This window comes from Heterodontus francisci, chromosome 9, assembly GCF_036365525.1.
Source record: "Heterodontus francisci isolate sHetFra1 chromosome 9, sHetFra1.hap1, whole genome shotgun sequence".
Taxonomy (NCBI): domain Eukaryota; kingdom Metazoa; phylum Chordata; class Chondrichthyes; order Heterodontiformes; family Heterodontidae; genus Heterodontus; species Heterodontus francisci.
In genome coordinates, this window is record NC_090379.1 from 84,874,667 (window position 1) to 84,894,786 (window position 20,120).

The following is a 20,120-nucleotide window of genomic DNA, read 5'->3' on the forward strand; positions in this document are numbered from 1 at the left end:
CCGTCCCCACACATCATTGGGGGCAGACACATCGCCCCCACTATTTAAGTGAACCCCCGTGCAAAATATCGCGGGGACTCCTCGGTGGCCGCTGAATGCGGGCACCCCACTTAGTTTAAAGGGCGCCGCCACAAAACGCGGCACCTGAATAAAATTCAGCCCCTTATCTGTAACATCAGAGGAAATTGACTAGTCTTGAGACAAGTGCTTAAGTTTTGTTCTCTTTAGTTCTCACAGAAGTATTAGAAGATCAAAAGTGGCATTAATATGTTCCCACGGGATTTTTTTGATCTTTTCGCACTAAGGTCAATATCGTTTAAGCTTAAACTCCTGCTCCCAGAAAACTCATTATATGGTGGCATAAGGTGTACAAATTGGTTTAACTCACAACAAAAGTGATATTTTACTTTTGTATAAAAGTTGAAGGATAGAATCCAAAATCAAAATTAGCTTCTTCACATTTACTATTGCAACTTTTATGCCTATATAAGCTAATGTTTTTGAAGATTATATATACTTCAGTATGAAAATCGTTTCTCAATGGATGACTGAAATGTGTGAGCAGTTTGAAACGACAACCAATTCTTTGCACTGTCAACTTGATATAAAGTGCAAAAATGACATGTTAATGTTAATCCATTTTATTTGCTTTCATCTTTCCTGCTTTCTAGAAGTTTATGATAAAGGTAAGTCACTCTGTCATTTTCAACTCAAGGTCCATTGAAAAACAATACCAGTTATCTGACAGCTGCATCCACACTCAGTTTCAAAATCCTATTCAACTGCAAAATGGTAGATGTAATCCTGCCTGCAAACTATTAATGTCATTCTAACAAGAGTAGATTGTGGCTATTGTATGTCAAAATACAGTTTAAATTCTGTCTCTCTCTGATCAAAGAATGTGCTATTATCACTTGTGCAGATTGTAATCGGAAAACCAAAAATGAAAATTTCAGTTTAAACCTGCAGCAGCATACAGATAGGTCTCTTTTGGCACTGTACCAATGAAGCAGGCCAAAGCATTTGGAAGTTGAAACTTAATTTTTCTGACTGTGAATCGTAATGTCAGGAATAAATACAAACCTACGTTCTAATTTAAATTTAGTTCAGGCTTTGGTCTGAAATTTAAAGGAAACTGATCATTAGCAGTGAAGCTCTCCCTTTGATATATCACTTACTCTTTTTTGTAAGTTAATTACTACAAATGTTTGTATTTCTTCCATCATAGTGTTTGCTGTGTTTCATTTCTTAGATCCCTTGGATTGCAATGACAACTTTACTAATGTATTGTACTGATAAATAAAATTATCAATCTCATCACTTCAATGAGAATTGGAAAAAGTGGATAGCTGCCATTATACCTATGTTTAAGAAGGGAGATCAAACATGTCTTGCTCAGTGGGGTACAAAGAGGGCGAGAGGCCTTGTTGTGAGGGAGTTCGGAGGCAGAGGGGCATGATTGTCCAGGGGGAAAGGGTTATATTTAGATATTTTCTCTTCTCAGAGCAGCGATGTCCAGCAGGAAGAACGTGACAGAGCTCAAAGAAGGCTCCAGTAACAAAATCAAACAAATGGGAGAGACATCATTGATCAGAACTGATCGACATCATTGATCAGAACTGATCTGAACATGATGTGGCCATTGAAGAGGGAGACAGGATTATCTGAATAACAGCAGAGGGGAAGACAAATATATAGATGACAATGAGAGGCATACAGAAAAATGGAAGATGACAAAACTAGAGTGTAAAACAAGCAGAGAGTGAGATGGAGACAGAAATAGAGTGGGAGAGGAGCAGAGACTGATATCGAAAAGCAATAAAAAATTTTAAACTTTAAAATGACTCTGAAACAGGGACATAAAGCAACGACATGTCAGCTGAAGATAAATCTTACAGTCCAGCAATGGTCAGTGTGCACTGCTTCCCAGGATGCATTAGCTGTATGGTCAAATAATAGAATGGTTCTCTCCATTATGATCAAACAAGCTAGAGGATGAATTTCAACAGCTCTAGTCAGTTGAAATTAAATTGAACATTTTTTTAAGAACAGAGGATGTACATGTGTGTATGAGATAAAGAAAAACGTGACAGACTACAAATGACATTCTATAAACTTTGGAAATCATATCCAGCTCCATTAGTGAGAGAGATAAAGATGGAATGTCTATCCTCAGTAATTTGAGTAACTTCTATTAACAAAAAAAAAAGAATTTTGAAAGTGAACAGAAACCTTCTAATTATCACTTGATCATCACCTGGTTTGTTGAATTGTGGAAAATGTAAACATTCTAATTGCTGACACAGTGATATAGGAAGACAGGGGCAGAAACAGCCTGACAGACACAGAGAGGCTGAAATACAGGAAGAGACAGAAAAATGGACATAGAGATCAATTTCCAGGATACAATCACAAAATCCAAAATGTAATGTTTGTTGAAATCTCTTTATAGAGTTATAAACCAGTGCTGACTGATATCCCTTTATAGGGCTGCTAGGCTCATGATTCTCCCTTCCCAACCCTCATTTCTGATAGACACCAGTGGTCAGTTTTAACTTGTGGTGGGAACTTGGTGGAAGTCAATTACAACCCAGATAGGAGTGTAGCCTCAGCAGAGTTTAATTGCCAGACCTCACCAGTCTACTGCATGGCTGTTCCTCGTGGAAAGCAACAGCTGGCCAGCAAGGGGAAAAGGCCTGGAAGCTGGCTGCCAGCAGCAAGGCAAGTCTAGGAGGGGGTGTTTCAAGAGCCTCATGGCTGAGAAGGGAAGAGGGAAGAACTTAGGGCAGCAGAAATCTGGACTTTACTATTTTTAAACTTACCTTGGTGGGTCTCACTAGCTTCCTGACAGGTTCACCTAGTATTAGCGCTGTCACACTTAGGCGCTGGTTACAGTTCCCTCAGGGTCCATTTGATTAACTCTCAGATGTCACTCCAGCAGGAGGCTCATCCACTGCCAGGAGCAGCAGCGGTAAAATTGCATATCACCCGGAATGGAGCGGGAAATGGAAACAGTACATTTTTACTGCCCCCACCCCACTCCTTTCCCCGTGATCAGGGAGAGTTAAACTAGCCATCACTGAGCAAAATCCCATCTTTGATCCTCTCCGCCAAATTCTATGACCCACATCTTATTGTGTATTCTCAGATTGAGAAGTGATAGAAATGAAAGATAGGTAAAGGAGTTTATAGAAAATAAATAATGCTGCTTTATGGTTTCTACAGAAGAAGGGACAGAATATTCAAAGCTGATTCCCAAAGCATTCACAAAAATCCTACAATGCTATTTGATAAGAATGGATTTTAAACAGCCATTAAAGATTAGTGGCCCTGATAAACATAAGAACATAAAAACTAGGAGCAGGAGTAATTCAACCCCTCGAGCCTGCTCCACCATTCAATACGATCATGGCTGATCTCATCTCGGCCTCAACTCCACTTTCCTGCCCGTTCTCCATAACCCTTCAACTGTTTACTAATTAAAAATCTGTCTATCTCCTCCTTAAATTTACTCAGTGTCCCGGCATCCACCGCACTCTGGGGTAGTGAATTCTACAGACTCACGACCCTTTGAGAGAAGTAATTTCTCCTCATCTCTGTTACTGCTATGTGACACAAGAACCCATATTGCTAGTTAAATGGCAATGATATGCACCCCTGTGACAATTTAATACAGAGAAATTATTTACCTTTGAGTATATATTATAGTTCTATATTTGGGGTAATATTAGAAATGAATTCTTAACTGAAAAACAATTTGGCTTTGCGTCATCTAATATGATTAGTAATGGCTGTGTTTCAAACTTCGGAACTGGTATTTTTTTCTGGATTATTAGTTGAAAATTAACAATTGTGAGCATTAATAGTTTGTAATTTTAACATTGACTTCCATCTCTGTTGTTTTATTCCACTGCAGTACTATCCAGTACCTGAAGTTTTGATTTTAATAACTCTGACTGATTTGTTATAGTATTTTACTAAGTTCCATTTAACACCACTGGTTGTGACAGATTACCCCACTGTATACTACACCTGGATCAGTTGCTCCTAATGTCTTGTCAGTGCAGCTAATGTTTATACAGAATACAGGAGAAGTTTTATAGCACGAGGGGCTCTCACATTGTGGCTTAAATCTCTGGTTGGTTGGAGAGTAATATTCTCTTTTATTTATAGGCAGCTCAGGGAGGTGGCCACAGAACCCTTCTTTATGGTCATGCTATTCTCCTCCGGCATGCGTACAGTGCAATGGTAAGTATAGGGACAGGAATGAGGTTAACTGAATTATTGCCGTTGAAACATACTTCTATCACCCAAGGCGCCACTATTAGTGTATGTGTTATAATAATGACAGGAAGAGCAGAGCAGCTTCCATCTTGCTTCACTACACCCCAGAAAAAAATTATTCTTGCACTTCTTATAGTTTCATGGTTTCAACAACTTACATTTGCATAATGCAAATAAAGCAAAATATTCCAAGATGCTTTACAGAAGGAGGTAACTGAGACCCAAGAAGGAATTGGGAGTGGTTTAGGCCAAGTGCCCAAATGCACGGTTGGAGAGGATCTATCGCAAGCTGAAGGGGTACAAGAAGAGTATCCAGAATGCAGGGGCATGATGCCTCAAAGGGCTTGCCACCAATGATAAAGGAGAGGGAAACATACAAAAGTCCAGTTGCCAAAATATGTAGGATGTGAGCTGAGACATTGGGCTGGAGGAGGCCACAGAGATATGATGACATGAGATAAATACAGAAAATGCTGCAAATACTCTGCAAGTTAGGCAGCATCTTTGGAGAGAGAAAACGAGCTAACTTTTCAGGTCAATGATCTTTCATCGCACCGGGAGAAGTTAGAAATGTAAAGTTTTAAGCAAGTGAAATGAGGGAAGGTGGAAAAAAACTACAAGAACAACTTATATTTAGATAGCGGCTTTAATGTAATAAAATGTCCCAAGGTGCTTTACAGGAGCATTATAAAACAAAGTACGACACTGAGCCACAAAAGGAGATATTAGGTTGATTTAAGGTGAGAGGGAGGAGGTTTAAAGGGGATCAGAGGGGTACATTTTTCACACAAAGAATCGTGGGTATCTGGAATGAGCTGCCTGAGGAGGTGGTGGAGGCAGGAACAGTAGTAACATTTAAGAGGCATCTGGACAGGTACTTGAATGAGCAAGGCATAGAGGGATATGGAATTAATGCAGGCAGGTGGGATTAGTATAGATAGGTATTATGCTCGGCATGGACGCTGTGGGCCGAAGGGCCTGTTTCTATGCTGTACGACTCTATGACTCTATGACCAAATGTTTGGTCAAAACGTTAGGTTTTAAGGAGTGTCTTAAAGGAAGAAAATGAGGTGGAGAGGTGTAGGGAGGGTATCCAGAGCTTGGGGCCTAGGCAACTGAAGGCATAGCCACCAATGGTGGCGAGATTAAAATCAGGGATGCACAAGAGGCCAGAATTAGAAGAGCACGGGTATCTCAGAGGGTTGTGGGGCTAGAGGAGATTACAGAAACAGGGATGGGTGAGGCCACGAGGGATTGGAAAACAAGGATGAGAATTTTAAAATCAAGATGTTGCTTGACCAGGAGCTAATGTAGATCAGCGAGCACAGGGGGCATGGTGTGAGTAAGAACAAGGGCAGCAGAGCTTTGGATGACCTCAAGTTTACAGAGAATAGAATGTGGGGGACCAGCCAGGAGTGCATTGGAATAGTAAAGTCTAGAGGTAACTAAGGCAGTAATGAGGCATGAAAAACAAAAGAGGACAGGAGAGATTAAATGACAAAAGAATTGGTTGTGCAAGGCCAAAGGGTATGGTAATGGGACAAATAAAGCAAGAAAAGATGTGTCTAGAGGAGGTGTAAATGGCAGAATTGTGAACAGCTGCCATTGGAAAGCAAAAGCAAGAGGAAAACAAGAGTAAGACCAAAACATGCAAAGAAAAACTGGTCATTTTAATTCTCTACCTTACTGTCACACTGGCCTCTCTGTCCTCAGCCGACTACAGTGTTCCAATGAATCTCTATGTGAGCTCAAAAAACAGCACATCATCTTTCAATTGAGCAATTTACAGTTTTCTGGCCTCAACGTTGAGTTCCACAATTTCAGACCGTAATTTATGCTCCCATTTTGTTTTATTTTGCTTTGCATGTTTCTGTTTTTCTTGTTTTTCTCTTGGATTTTGCTTTCAGACGGCAGCTGTTCATCATTCTGCCATTCACACTTCCTCTAGACACATCTTTTGTTTCTTTACTTGTCGCATTACCACTCCCTTTGGCTCTGCACCACCAATTCTTTTGTCATTAAATCACTCCTGTCTTCCGCCCTGACACAGACCTTCCTTTCTATTCTTTTCCACCCTCCCCTATTTCACTTGCTTAAAACTTATTACATTTCTAACTTTTCCCAGTTCTGATAATGGTCATCGACCTGAAATTTTAGCCAGGATTTTACCAGCCCCGTGGAGGTGAGAATGGAGGTGTGTGAGGGTGGGGGTTAAAATAGCATCTGCCCGCATCAGACAGGCTCTCCGACATTATCCTGCCATCGGCTGTTTCTTCCAAAAGTGATGATGTGGCAGATCACTGGCTGACTGATTGGAGGCGGGCTGACCCTTAGTGAGTCAATAGAGCAGGATTTTTCCAGGTGATTTCAATCTTACCTGCGGCAAATGGGAAGTGAGGAGGCTTGGAGGCTCACTTGCTGCAATGAGGTGAGTTATCAGTGTGAGCAGAGATGGGAGGATAAGTAGAAGGTCTATGAATCTGTCTGTATTGTGTGTCCTCAACCAAGCCAAGCTATCACATTTGGAGGCTCTGCAGAGGATGGAGGCAAAGTGATTTGCTGCTGCTGGAAAGGTATCACCCAGGTCCTAAGCAACCACTGGAGGAGGGGCAAAGCTTCCCGGGAGGCTCAAGGCAGTGGAAGCTTCATCTGCGATAGTGTTAGCATTTTCAGACTTTGAGTCCTCCAGTGCGGAGGAGAATGAACCAGAGTTGGGGATGCAGCCACATGGTGTGGCTGTGCAGTGGCCAGGGAAGCTCCAGCTCCCTGAGGAAGCCATTGGAGGTGGACGAGGAGGACTTGTGGGACAAGGGAAGCAGATTGGTTGCAGAAGGCGCCACCCAGCTCAACAGGTGTACTGGCAGAGGCTCAGCTTCATTGAGATATCCAAGCATCAATGCCTATGCAGACTGCGCCTTTCCAGGGAGGTGGTGGTGAAGCTATGCAGAATGACAGAACAGGAGTTGAGGCCACTGGGAAGTGACGGCCACCCAATACCTGTCACCTTAAAGGTGACGTTGGCACTCAATTTTTTTCACCAGCAGATTATTCCAGGGATTATCTGGAGATCAGTGTGGCATCTCTCAGTCAGCGGCCCATGGTTGCATAAAGGAGGAAATGGATACCGTGTACCTTCAGGCTGGCCAATATATCAAGTTCACTACTGATCAGGCCAGTCAGGCCGAGAGGGCAGTCGGCTTTGGGGCCATGGCTGCATTTCCCTACGCGCAGGGAGGACATTGACTGTCCTCATGTGGCCATCAAGGCTCCCTCAGAGCAGCCAGGTGCCTTTGTGAGCAGAAAGGGCTTCCACTCGCTCAATGTTCAGGTAGTGTGTGATCACCATAAAGTGGTTTATGAAGGTGTGTGTGAGCCTTCCAGGAAGCTGCCATGACTTCTGCATCCTTAGACAGTCCCAATTATCTCAGCTCTACAGGCCACCTGAGCACCTTCGTGGCTGGATCCTGGGGGACAAGGGGTATACACTGAAGTCATGGCTTCTGACCCCTATATGCAACCCGAACACACAGACAGAGGACACATATAACCACTGCCATATGACCACAAGGGCCACCATAGGGCAGGTATTTGCTTTGCTGAAGGTGAGGTTTCATGAGATTTCAATGCCTCGATAAATCTGGGGGAGCCCTGTATTACGCACCCTCAAAGGTATCCTGCATTATTATTGTCTGCTGTGCATTGCACCACCTGGCACTCCAGAGGTGAGTAATGCTGGAACCAGAGGAAGACACTGAGCAAGTTGCATCCTCAGAGGAGGAGGATGAGCATGAGGCATCTCAACAGGTGCCAGTCAATGAAGATGGCACTGGGGGGATCCAGGCCGCAGGACACTGACAGATGTGGCAGGGAGATTCGCGACTCTCTGATCTGCAGATATTGCACTTGAGGACAAGTGGAGGGAGAAGCTGAGCCAAGAGTATCTCTCCCACAGGCGTCCTTGCTGACCTGTCATCAGAGACCCTCAGCATTTCTGTGTGTCTGTCACCAGTATGCACAAAGGCCTTTATCAAAACAGGCACTCATGAGTCTCTCACCTTTTACAGAAAACATCTGGCTAATGTCAACTGTTGCATTGAAATAAAAATACAATTCATTAGACGTTGCATTTCACCAACTTTAGCTTTCACTATACATTATGCACATTTCAAAGTAGCAAAACAATATCACCCACTGAAACCCAAGTGCTAGTCTATGCATTTAGGTGCACGCTTACACTAACCTCTACAGGGTGCTCCCCTGCGCCATGAGTTGATATGGAGACAGTCTGCTGCCTTTCTTGCTCCGGTGCATTAGATGGCCGTGGCCTGTGTCCTCAGGGTACCTGAACCCTACTGGGGTTCAGCTCATTTGGGGCCACCTGCACCTGTGCAGGTGTCACCTCTGTCATCAGAGCAGGATCCAGCGAGTTTGTCACCTTCGAAGGGGCTGAGGATGTGTCTTCAGCTGTGAAACCTCCCTGAGAGGAGCCTCCACTGTCTGAAGCCTGCCCCTCTGCTGCCCTCTGAGGCCTCACATTCACTCCTGTGGTCGCCTGGAGAAGTTGAGCTCCAGACAATGGGGAGTGGCTGGACCATCCCGCTCATGCATCATTCCATTGATCTCATGGATGAGGCTATGCTGTGGATATATGTTATCAACCTCTGAATCCACTTGATGCTACACTCCATGTGTCTCTCCATGAGAATTGCCACTCTGTCAATGGAGGATGCCATACATTCACATGCCAGTGAAATAGAGCCATTCATGTTATAGATGGACTCTTTCATCTTTTGCACATGAAACTTCACTGCCACTGGAAATTCTGACAAATATTCACACATTTTGATGCATCAGCTGGAGCCTTTTCTGTTTTGCTGTTTGACCCCCAAGGCTTGCCATCTACATGGAGTTGTACATTGTCGGGCCTTTCCTCACTCCTCTGACGGGAAGTGGCCCTAACCATCACTGCCTCTGCTACCTCCTCCTGCACATCTGTGAAGTGTTCACCAGATTGTGCCACCCACTCGACACACACAACGGAGCCCACTGACATGAGTGTTTCTGCACGGATGGAGGTTGCGCAGGAATTAAGTGACACAGTCTCTTCACATGGCATTGCATCCTCCGAACTTTCAAGTGTAACTGCATCCGTGGTCTGTCTCTCATCTGCTGCTGGACCTGGTGGACAGAAAATATTAAAGTGAAACATGTGGTCCTTCAGCCGAGGCCTCTTCCCTCCCCTTGGCCAGGAAGTTCCAGTCGCAGTAAAGGCCCACACAAGTCGCATATGCCAAACATGGTGTAGGGAATGTTGGCTGCAACCAGATCTTTACACATTCTCCATACCTTCTACACCTGCCTCGCCCTCAGCAACAGGCTGCCCTGCAGTGACCCATCCAATGTGCATGATCTACTCCTCCATCGATGTCACCATGGCAATTGCAGCAACTCCACCTCCGGTCTGTTGGAGCTTCCTGGCATTCTGAGCATGCTTCTCTGCAAGCATGGACATCAGTAATGTCAGTACCATCTCATGGTGCCTCTGAGCTGGTCACTCTGGGGCAGAATCAACATGCAGCACAGAGTCACTGGGAGGGTATGGTGAGGAGGCTATTCAGTCACTTCAGTGCAGCATTCATCAATGCCTGAGAATGGGTCTCGGGTACAATGACAACTGGATGCCTCAATGTTAACATTGGTTCCTGGTGTTGTCCCATTCATGGATCTACCACCTAGCTTCATATATCATGGCCGCCTTTCAATTAATACTGGGCTTCCAGTTGCTAACTGTAAATGTCACTCACCTTTCCAGACTGCAGCAGGTCATTAAATCTTTTCCTGCACTGGGTCCAGGTTATGGTAATGACACCTCGGCCACAACATTTGCCACTTCCAGCCATGCCTTCTTGGTTACACTTCCTGGCCTCCTCCTCCTCCCATCTTCTGGACTGCTTCCACCAGGGCCTCAAGGGTGGCGTCACTGAAGTGTGAGGCAACCCTTCCTCTTTCTGTCACCATCTTTACTTCCTTCTCAGCTGTCCATCCCCTCCTTCTTGCCTTTGGGTTCAAGCTTAAAAATCCCAGCTACATGCAAGCTCCCGGCACTAGGACCCGGCTGCCACCATTAATTGGATAACCCCCTCGCCAGCAGCCCCACCATTGGCTGCTAATGGCAAAATGAAGGGGGAAGTCCTGCTGCCTGCCTGTGCATTCTGGCATCACACATTTCCTGTCAACATCGGGATCTTCGCACAGACAGCACAATCCCGTCCATTTACTCTGCTTCTCTCACCACAGATGCTGCCTGACCGGCTGAGTATTTCCAGCATTTTCTGTTTTTATTTCAGATTTCCAGCATCTACAGTATTTTATTTTTGTGTTTGTAGAATGAAGTGAGATTTTGGTAAACTTGATCAGGGATTTTAAAATTAATGTGCTCGGGATAGGAGCCAGTGGAAGCTAGAAAGAAGTACAATGATGAGAATGATAGCTTTCACTCTGTGTATATTACTGTTGCAATTATAATTTCAAAAAAGTTTGTGAAGTTTGCTAAAGGTACATTTATATATGCAATCAAGGGAGTCACATCTGGAAGATAGTAGCAGACATTAGATTTGCAGAGACTTGGTAAGAACAGCTGCTTATACACATTCATTCATATCATGGGTTGGCCTTCTATCCAGATCAATTAGAAACTGTTAGGTATATCACAGTACTCACGCTGTGACTAATAAATGTCCTTTCTCTTCATCCAGTTTTGCTGTTTCTATTCTAAAACTATTTCCTCTGGTGGGAGAGTCCAGAACATAAGGGGACATAACCTTAAATCTGAGCTAGGCTATTCAGGCTGATATCAGGAAGCATTTTTTCATGCAAAGAAGATTGCAAATCTTGAACTCTCTCCCACAAAAAGCTGTCAATTGAAAATTTTCAAAATTGAGGCAGATAGATTTATTAGGCAAGGATATTAAGGCATGTGGAACCGGAGTGTAAATGGAGTTAAGGTACAAATCTGCCATGTTCTAATTGAATGGCGGAACAGACTTGAATGGTTAACTGGTCTGTTTCTGTTCCTATATCCTCAGCATTTGGAAAAAGATTATGTTAGTATTTCAACAGCATGCATGTGTTCTGTTGGGTTATGACAACTCGAGTGTGTAATGCTTCAGAGTTTGAAAATCATATGAAACATCTGAAACCACACTAGAATGAACAGTACATCTCAGAATGTAACATCAGATTATTCCTTTCGTATCATTAATTTCTGGTTGGCTGAAATGACTTCTGTATCCAAGTAAAGTAAGAAAAAATGAATATTTTGATACTTTATTGTCAGTAAAAAAAAACATCAACATCCAGCTTCATAAATCAAACGGTTCAGTTTCTGTTTTGAGAGCTAATTAAGCTTTTAATGATATTGTAAATACACATTAATTTTTAAAAGATGTAAAATTGTTTCTTCCTAGTATTTGACTTGTTTGACTACATCAAGGTCCTTAACAGACAAACTTGCTTTTGATGTGGGGCTGCAAGAAGATTCAACAGGTAAAGCAATATGCTGACTGTATCATATATTTATCATGATGAAAATGCTTTGGATTTCCCTTCGCAAAGGGAAAAAAAGGTGTTATAAATGTAGAACATCCACTTTTAAGGATTTTATGTAAAAGAGAAAAAGTCGTGTAAGTTATTTTTTTAATGAATGGTTCAAAAGGAGGCTGATCCTCTAACACCTGTTTTGTGCCCCGGCGAGGTTGAATTTTATCCCCTCTGTAGACATCTGCTGCTGCAAAATTGGCTTTTCAGTCGCATTAGTGTAGCATGAAGGAATTTACTTATAAATTTAGTTTTTAAAGAATAAGATTCCAAATCTACACAACATTTCACTTGTGACTCAATGTTTAGGTGAAGCATGTTGGTGGACTATTCACCCTGCTTCCAAACAAAGATCTGAAGGAGAGAAAGTGCGGATTGGTGATGACCTTATTCTGGTCAGTGTTTCATCAGAGCGATATTTGGTGAGTAAACTTCAATGTGTTATGAATTTACAACAGCATTTTACTAAATTCCCATTAAATAGATTCATTTCACAATAAACAATATTTTGTTATAAAAAAATAGAATTGTCATTTCAAGCATATTTTCTTTTTATTTCAGATTTCCAGCATCAGCTGGACTTTTCTAATAAAAGTTTCTTCACATAAGTTTATTTTATCCATAAACATAAAATAATCTTTCCTTTTATAACTCTGTGATTTGATGGAATGAATGCAAGCGTTGTCGAATCTGATTGATTAAGAAGTGCAACTTTTGAGTTTTTTTGTCTAACTTTTGATGTAATGCTTAAAAATTGTCAATTAGACTACTTCTTTTGCAAATGTGTTATGCATGATGCAATGTGAGATGCCACATTTCTATCTGTTTTTTGTTTTGGTAACTGCTCCGTTGATTCTAGCTGTGTTCTATTGGCAGCACCTTTCTATTTCCAATGACAGCATACAAGTAGATGCCTCCTTCATACAGACACTATGGAATGTACATCCCATAAGTTCAGGCAGTAACATTGCAGAAGGTAGGCTCTTCACTAGTTTGTTTCACGTTTGTAACATGAAGCCTAAATGCATTGCATAATCCCACTACACCGAATTATATATAAACCTTTATGCAATTATTGCAAAAAACTATAGATTGTATATTTTACATTCAGCATTCATGTTAGTTTCTCATGCCATAATTTCAAATTAGTTGCGTGATACTCACGCCACTGTCATGGATTTACCAAGGGTTTAGGAATAAAATCAGTTAGTTCTTCAGGAATTCGCTACTTTTATTAACTCATGCTCCATCTGGTTCTCCTGAAGGATTTCTAATTGGTGGGCATGTTCTACGTCTTTTTCATGGTCACGATGAGTGTTTGACCATCCCTTTTCAAGACCGGAAAGATGATGGGGAATATGTGTAAGTTTAATTACAACTACTATGTTATGTTAAACATGTTTCTGTTAACACCTTTTCTGTTCATATTATGTGAACCCTTTAGTATTCATACTTATTCCAATTCATTTGAAGGAAAACAAGTTTGTGGATTCAAGTCCCTTTCCAGGACTCGAGCACAAAAATCTCGACTGACACTCCAGTGTGGTACCGAGGGAGTACTGCACTGTCAGAGCTGCTGTCTTTCGGATGAGACATTAAATCGAGACCTTGTCTGCCCTCTCAGGTAGACATAAAAGATACCATGACACTGTTTCAAAGAAGAGCAGGGGAGTTATCCCCAGTGGCCTGGCCAATATTTATCCCTCAGCCATCACAGAAAAAATAGATCATTTGTTTAAACATTATTACATTGCTGTTTGTGGGTATAAATTGTCTGCATCGTTTCCTACGTTGCAACAGTGACTACACTTCAATTGGCTATAAAGCGATTTGGGACATCCAGAGGTCCTGAAAGGTACTATTTAAATGTAAGTCTCTTTTATAAATTAGGCCATATTTCCAAATGCAATTGTAGGTTTAAAGAAAGAACTTGCATTTATGTCGCACCTTTCACAACTGCAGCGCATCCCAAAGTGCTTTACAGCCATTGAAGTACTTTTGATGTGTAGTCACTGCTGCAATGTAGGAAACATAGCAACCAATTTGCACATAGCAAAGTTCTACAAAGAGCAATATGATAGATATCAGATAAACTGGGTTTTTGTTATGTTGATTGAGGGAGAACTATTCTGCCCTTCTTCAAATTAGTGCCATGGAGATCTTTTGATTCCACCTGAGAGGACAGATGGGGTCTTGGCCTCTGCCGCCCTCAGTACTACATTGGAGTGTCAGCCTAGATTTTGTGCTCAAGTATCTGGAGTAGGACTTGAACCCACAACATTCTGTTTCAGAAGTAAGGGTGCTACTACTGAGCTACAGCTGACACTTTGCACCTATAAATGCGTTCTCTTTATCATAACTGCATAATTAATCTGTAATCAGCTATAGACGTTTAAACTCTTTTGCAGCTAAAACTATCAGCTATCCTGATGTAGCTATTCTCTCAGATGAATGTGAAGCCATTGTAATTTAAATATGCTGGTCAGCTCTTGCTTTGAATTTACTAATAGTAATTTACTGTGTGCCAATGCAATGGTAATCCAAGAGGTTACAACATAATTAATGTGGATACCTATGAAGTATAGATTATCGTGGGTGGAATTTATTTACAGTATACTTAAAATAGTAACAGTTTTCTATTGATGGCTCACAAAACAGCAATTATTGGATGTCTAGATTCAGTTAATTATGGCCACACAGTATTTTGTATGAAAGATAAAGCACCATGTGTTTTGAATGTTCCATGGTCCTGTTACCATTTGTTTGTTTGATGATGATTGAAAAAATATCTTCTCACTTTCTTTTCACTACTTGCTATTTTAAACCAAATTGTGTAATTTTCAAAACTTATGTCATTTTAGTGTAATATTGCATTAATAAATATTAAAATAAACTGCAAAATAAATGGTTTCGATGCACTTTTATATCCACCACAATAAATGATGCAGGAATTCTGTTAGCAAAATTCTGTTTGAGAAGTATGCTACCTAACCATTTTTTTTAAATGCAACAGTACAGGATTTTCCCCCCAAAACAGAATGTTCAAGAATTGACTGCAGTAAAAATTGAACTGTCATGCTCGCACAGAAGGGGTGGGGTAATTTTAATGTTCAGTGAGGGAGTGAACAGGTGATATCAGATCAGCTGCCCATTATACCCCTAGTCCAATTGTCCTTTCTGTTAAAGCTGGAAGGCACCTGCCAGTGGATCTGTTTTGAGCTGGCTTGCAGGAGGTGTGGGAAAGCAACCCATGGTCCCTTGTGTGCTAATATTTTCATCTAGCTCTTCTGAAAAGTGGCCACTTGAAATTGAGAATTCCTTGCCTGGAACATCATGAACATAAATGCACACCCTACCATTACATGGTAAATCAGTTTCAATTAATAATGTCCTGCAGTAGACTGCCAACTGACTAATTATACAATAAGTGATTGGAGAAAAATAATTTCAACTTAAATACATTTCTTAATGTATGTGAAGTCCAGTTTCCAGAATAAATACTGAAATGTAATTTTAGTTTCCTTTTTCAGGATATACAGATTGTTACCATGTAAGTTTATACATGCTGTAATTTAAATGGTTTATTAATTTAAAGGTTATTCAGTTTGATGTCATATCAACACATTACTGTTTATTGATGAACTGGCACTGAACTGGTGTGAAACATGTGAAGCTTAATGTACCCATGAATTCTATTTAATCTTTGTGGTAATAGAGTATTAAATTATAAAGAAATCAAGCAATGTAGCACTACACAAATCAACACGCTAAATTATAGCTTCTACTCAGTGGGTTTGATTTGTACTCCCAGCAGGTTAAACTGCGTGTCAGTTAATTTCTCACCCACCTACAGCAGAATGAGGCCTTGTGCAGGCTGCTGGTGGTCTTTGGTCACTTAGGTAAGTGTGGGAACAGGGGTGCTGGTGCACCTCAGAGTAGGGAAGTGGGGGTGGGGTTGTGGGGTGGTGGGGGTGGGGTGACAGGTAGTATAGGACTGTGGAGGCTAAACTTTCCTTGTGGAGAGCAGAATAGCAGTCCTGATCTTACCTTGAATGATGGCTTCTGCTTCCGATCCTCTTCCCAGAGGTCTTCATCCAGCAGGAAAGCTCCAGGCTAAGGCTGGAGGTAAGTAAGATGAAGGAATTAAAGTTGCAAATAGGGCTTAGCCACCTGTCCCTCAATGCTGTTAAAAAATGGGCAATTGCAGGCATTTGTCCAACCTGGTGAATTTTAACTGCTCTACCACTTGATTTCCACTGGGTGAGTAAGGTTCAAATTCCCCCCCAGTTTGTCTCCCTTAGTGATTCAGCTAAGATCAAAAGTGCATCATGGGGAACTTGAACACAAGTCAGTCTCCTACCACGGAACTGAGCTAATCACGCATTGAAAGGACTTCAGAGAGCTCATTATCATCAATTAATAACATAGCCAGTTGTACAAAAATGGAAGGCTACCATTTAATCTTGATAAAGATTGACCTGAACCTTCAACAGACATTATTTACGTATTTAGCTTTTATAATGAGTTAGAAAATGAATGAATCATTGGGATAATTTAAACACTGTTCATTTGTGATCTGTTTGCAGAACAGTTAACTATGAAAGTGGGGAAGCAGGTACCTATGCCAGGTCATTATGGCGTGTGGAGCCTCTTCGGATAAGGTAAAATAAAGCTGTAAAAGATATGGCCGTTTTGTGTTTAGCACTAAGATTTGAAAATCACTTTGTAAAGCTGCATGGGAGGCTTATTATGTAATTTCTTAATCAGTTAGAGATCTTTTTCAAGACTGTTCTAGAAGTTTATTCTGTTCATTGTGGGTCAGATTTTAATCATGAACACTGACAGCAATGTCATTTTGGCATGTAATGTAGTTATTTGGAGGCCATATAAGCATTATGGAGTGGTGATGACAGCAAGGAGAACTTCAGTATTTAGAATAACAGTCTTACTTTCACACAGCAGTGCCAGATGATGGGAATATTATGGGAGAAATGCAATGGAGGAACATGGCAATACAGGAAAATAGGATCACAAGTAGGCTATTTAGCCCCTCGTGTCGATTCTGCCATTCAGTCAGATCGTCCCTGATCTGTATCTGAACTCCTTTTACCTGCCTTTGTTTCAATACCTTTAGCAAACAAAAATCTATCAATCTGTGTCCAGAAAACATCCAACATCCACAGCCTTTTGGGGGAGAGAGTTTCAGATTTCCACTACCTTTGTGTGAAAAAAGTGATTTCTGATTTCACTCTTAAATGGCTAAGGGATAATTTTAAGATTATGCCCTCTTGTTCTGGATTCCCCCACCAGAGGAAATACATTCTCTGTATCTACCCTGTCGAATCCCTTTATCATTTTAAAGATCTCAATTAGTTCACCTTCTAAGTTCAAAGGAATACAAACCAAGATTATGGAAGCTGCCATTGTAATTTAACCTTTTAAGCCTTGTATTATTCTGGTGAATTTGCACTGTAGCCTGGCTAATATGCTTGGCTATTATGTCCATCCCGAGATCCGATGCCCAAACCTGAATGGAGTACATCAGATGAGGTTTGACTAAAGCTCTATACAACTAAAGCATCACTTCCTCACTTTCGTATTCCAGCTCCTTTGAAATAAAGGCCGATGTTCTATTAGCCTTTCTGATTACTTTTGTGCCTGTGCACTTGCTTTTTGTAATTTGTGTGCATGGACAGCCAAATCACTTTGCTGCTCCCCAGGTTCTAGTCTCCCATCATTATTTTATTTCAAAAGACTTTTATTAAACATATGTCATTTTATGCAGTAGATAACAGCATTTCTGCATGTTTTCTCTTATTTAGTTGGAGTGGCAGTCACATTAAGTGGGGCCAATCTTTCCGCCTACGACATCTCACAACAGGTCTGTATCTGGGCTTTGTTGAAGATCAAGGTTTAGTGCTGCTGGATCAAACCAAATCAGACATCAAAGCAACATCGTACTGTTTTAGAACATCAAAGGTATTATAATAAACATACACCTGCTATGGTGTAACATAATATGAGTTTTGAGGAGTGAAATACACCTGGAAAGTAGGTTGATCATTTTGCTCCCTACTTTCTTTTTCATTATTATCCCCATTTTAACTCCAGGTGGATTTTGTGCAGATGGGTGTCAAGGTGAGTTGGAAACTCACCCACTCCTCCAGAAATCAGATCTGGGGTATTTAATTCCTGGGCCTCATCAAAATGCCGCCTGTCTACTTCCCATCTGGAATGAGCAGGAAGCAGCTGCTGACCGTGAGAAAATCGGGTGGCCATTGGATGCCCACCAGCATGCAGGAAGGTGTGGGACGAATGGGCAGGTTTCACAAAAGGGAGAAGGAGTCTGGGTTGGGGAGGTCTAAACTTTCTATGTTGAGTCCAGAGGAGCCATTCCCTGTTCCTTCATGTCTTCAGCCCCTTCAGACCTGCTTCGGCTTGGCAGGAAATCCACAGGGGCTTCGTGATCAGGCTGAAATTAACATCGCAGTTGAGACTGCGTGTCATCATCGGATCATCATTTCTATATACCAATGCGGACCACGTCAGCTATGGTTGGCAGCTTAGCTGTCTGCCCAGATGCTGGAGTAAAAATTGCAGCCAGCAAGATCCAGTTGGCTTTCTGGCAGTTAAGTAACCGGGGTGATTTTAACTGCTCACCCAGTTTCTGCCAGGTGAATAGTGTTACAATTGCCCCAGTATTCTTACTGCCAAATATGCAAAGAGGTATGCACACTTGAAGGTGTGAAAATGCAGCAGAATGTGCTTGCAAATGTTCTATTTCCCTTGTAATTTTCAGATGAATTTAAAACTAGTGGTAATGAATAGAGCAGGGAAAATAAAGGTAATACAGTTATGGGAAAGTTTGGTGTATATTCTTTTCAAGGTTTTTATAACATTCAATTCTATGGTCTGAGTTGCATACTCATGTGACAGACTGGATTTTATGGTATTAAGTGAAATACATAAAACAATGTCATATACATAAAGCAATATAGTGCTACTAAACATTTTTAATTGTTCAATTCTCAAAGGAAAAACTGGATTTGCCTCCAAAGCGAGACACGGAAGGCATGGGAGTCCCTGAAATCAAGTATGGTGATTCCCTTTGCATTGTTCAGCATGTAGCCTGTGGGTTCTGGCTGACATACCAGGCTCCAGATGCCAAATCAGCACGTCTAGGGCCTTTGAAACGAAAGGTGTGTACACTGCCTATACGACTGTTAATGTAATTAATAAATTTGGAACAGTGTAAAGTACTGTAAGCAACATATCAAAGCAATAATCGTGATTCAAGGATACATTTTTTGCTTTCCATTGCTGCTGGTGCTAGAGGTAAACAGCTATAGAAATATAGAAAATAGGAGCAGGAGTAGGCCATTCGGCCCTTCGAGCCTGCTCTGCCATTCATTATGATCATGGCTGATCATCCAACTCAGTAACCTTTTCCCGTTTTCCCCCCATATCCTTTGATCCCTTTCGCCCCAAGAGCTAAATCTAACTCCTTCTTGAAAACATACAACGTTTTGGCCTCAACTGCTTTCTGTGGTAGCGAATTCCACAGGCTCACCATTCTCTGGGTGAAGTAATTTCTTCTCATCTCAGTCCTGAAAGGTTTACTCTGTATTCTTAGATGTGACCCCTGGTTCTGGACTTCCCCACCATCGGGAACATCCTTCCTGCATCTACCCTGTCAAGTCATGTTAGAATTTTATAGGTTTCTAAGAGATCCCCCCTCACTCTTCTGAACTCCAGTAAATATAATCCTAACCGACTCAATCTCTCCTCATACGTCAGTCCCGCCATCCCAGGAATCAGTCTGGTAAACCTTTGCTGCACTCCATCCGTAGCAAGACCATCCTTCCTCAGTTAAGGAGACCAAAACTGCACACAATATTCCAGGTGTGGCCTCACCAAGGCCCTGTATAATTGCAGCAAGACATCCCTGCTCCTGTACTCGAATCCTCTCGCTATGAAGGCCAACATACCATTTGTCTTTTTTACTGCCTGTTGCACCTGCATTCTTACCTTCAGTGACTGGTGTACGAGAACACCCAGGTATCGGTGCATATTCCCCTCAGTTTATAGCCGTTCAGATAGTAATCTGCCTTCCTGTTTTTGCTACCAAAGTGGATAACCTCACATTTCTCCACATTATACTGCATCTGCCATGCATGTGCCCACTCACTCTGAAGCCTCTCTGCATCCTCCTCACAACTTACCCTCCCACCCAGTTTTGT

General features: G+C 41.7%; 1 protein-coding gene across 1 annotated transcript in view; it reads left to right on the forward strand.

Moving 5' to 3' along the window:
- Positions 1 to 20,120, forward strand: part of ryr3 (ryanodine receptor 3) — a 423,842-nt gene that overhangs the window by 26,805 nt on the left and 376,917 nt on the right. The window contains exons 5-13 of the mRNA XM_068038163.1: positions 672 to 686; positions 4,174 to 4,248; positions 11,751 to 11,829; positions 12,190 to 12,302; positions 12,757 to 12,856; positions 13,146 to 13,242; positions 16,467 to 16,541; positions 17,703 to 17,859; positions 18,915 to 19,079. Of these exons, the coding sequence (XP_067894264.1) occupies positions 672 to 686; positions 4,174 to 4,248; positions 11,751 to 11,829; positions 12,190 to 12,302; positions 12,757 to 12,856; positions 13,146 to 13,242; positions 16,467 to 16,541; positions 17,703 to 17,859; positions 18,915 to 19,079 (876 nt within the window). The remainder of the gene's footprint in view (positions 1 to 671; positions 687 to 4,173; positions 4,249 to 11,750; positions 11,830 to 12,189; positions 12,303 to 12,756; positions 12,857 to 13,145; positions 13,243 to 16,466; positions 16,542 to 17,702; positions 17,860 to 18,914; positions 19,080 to 20,120) is intronic.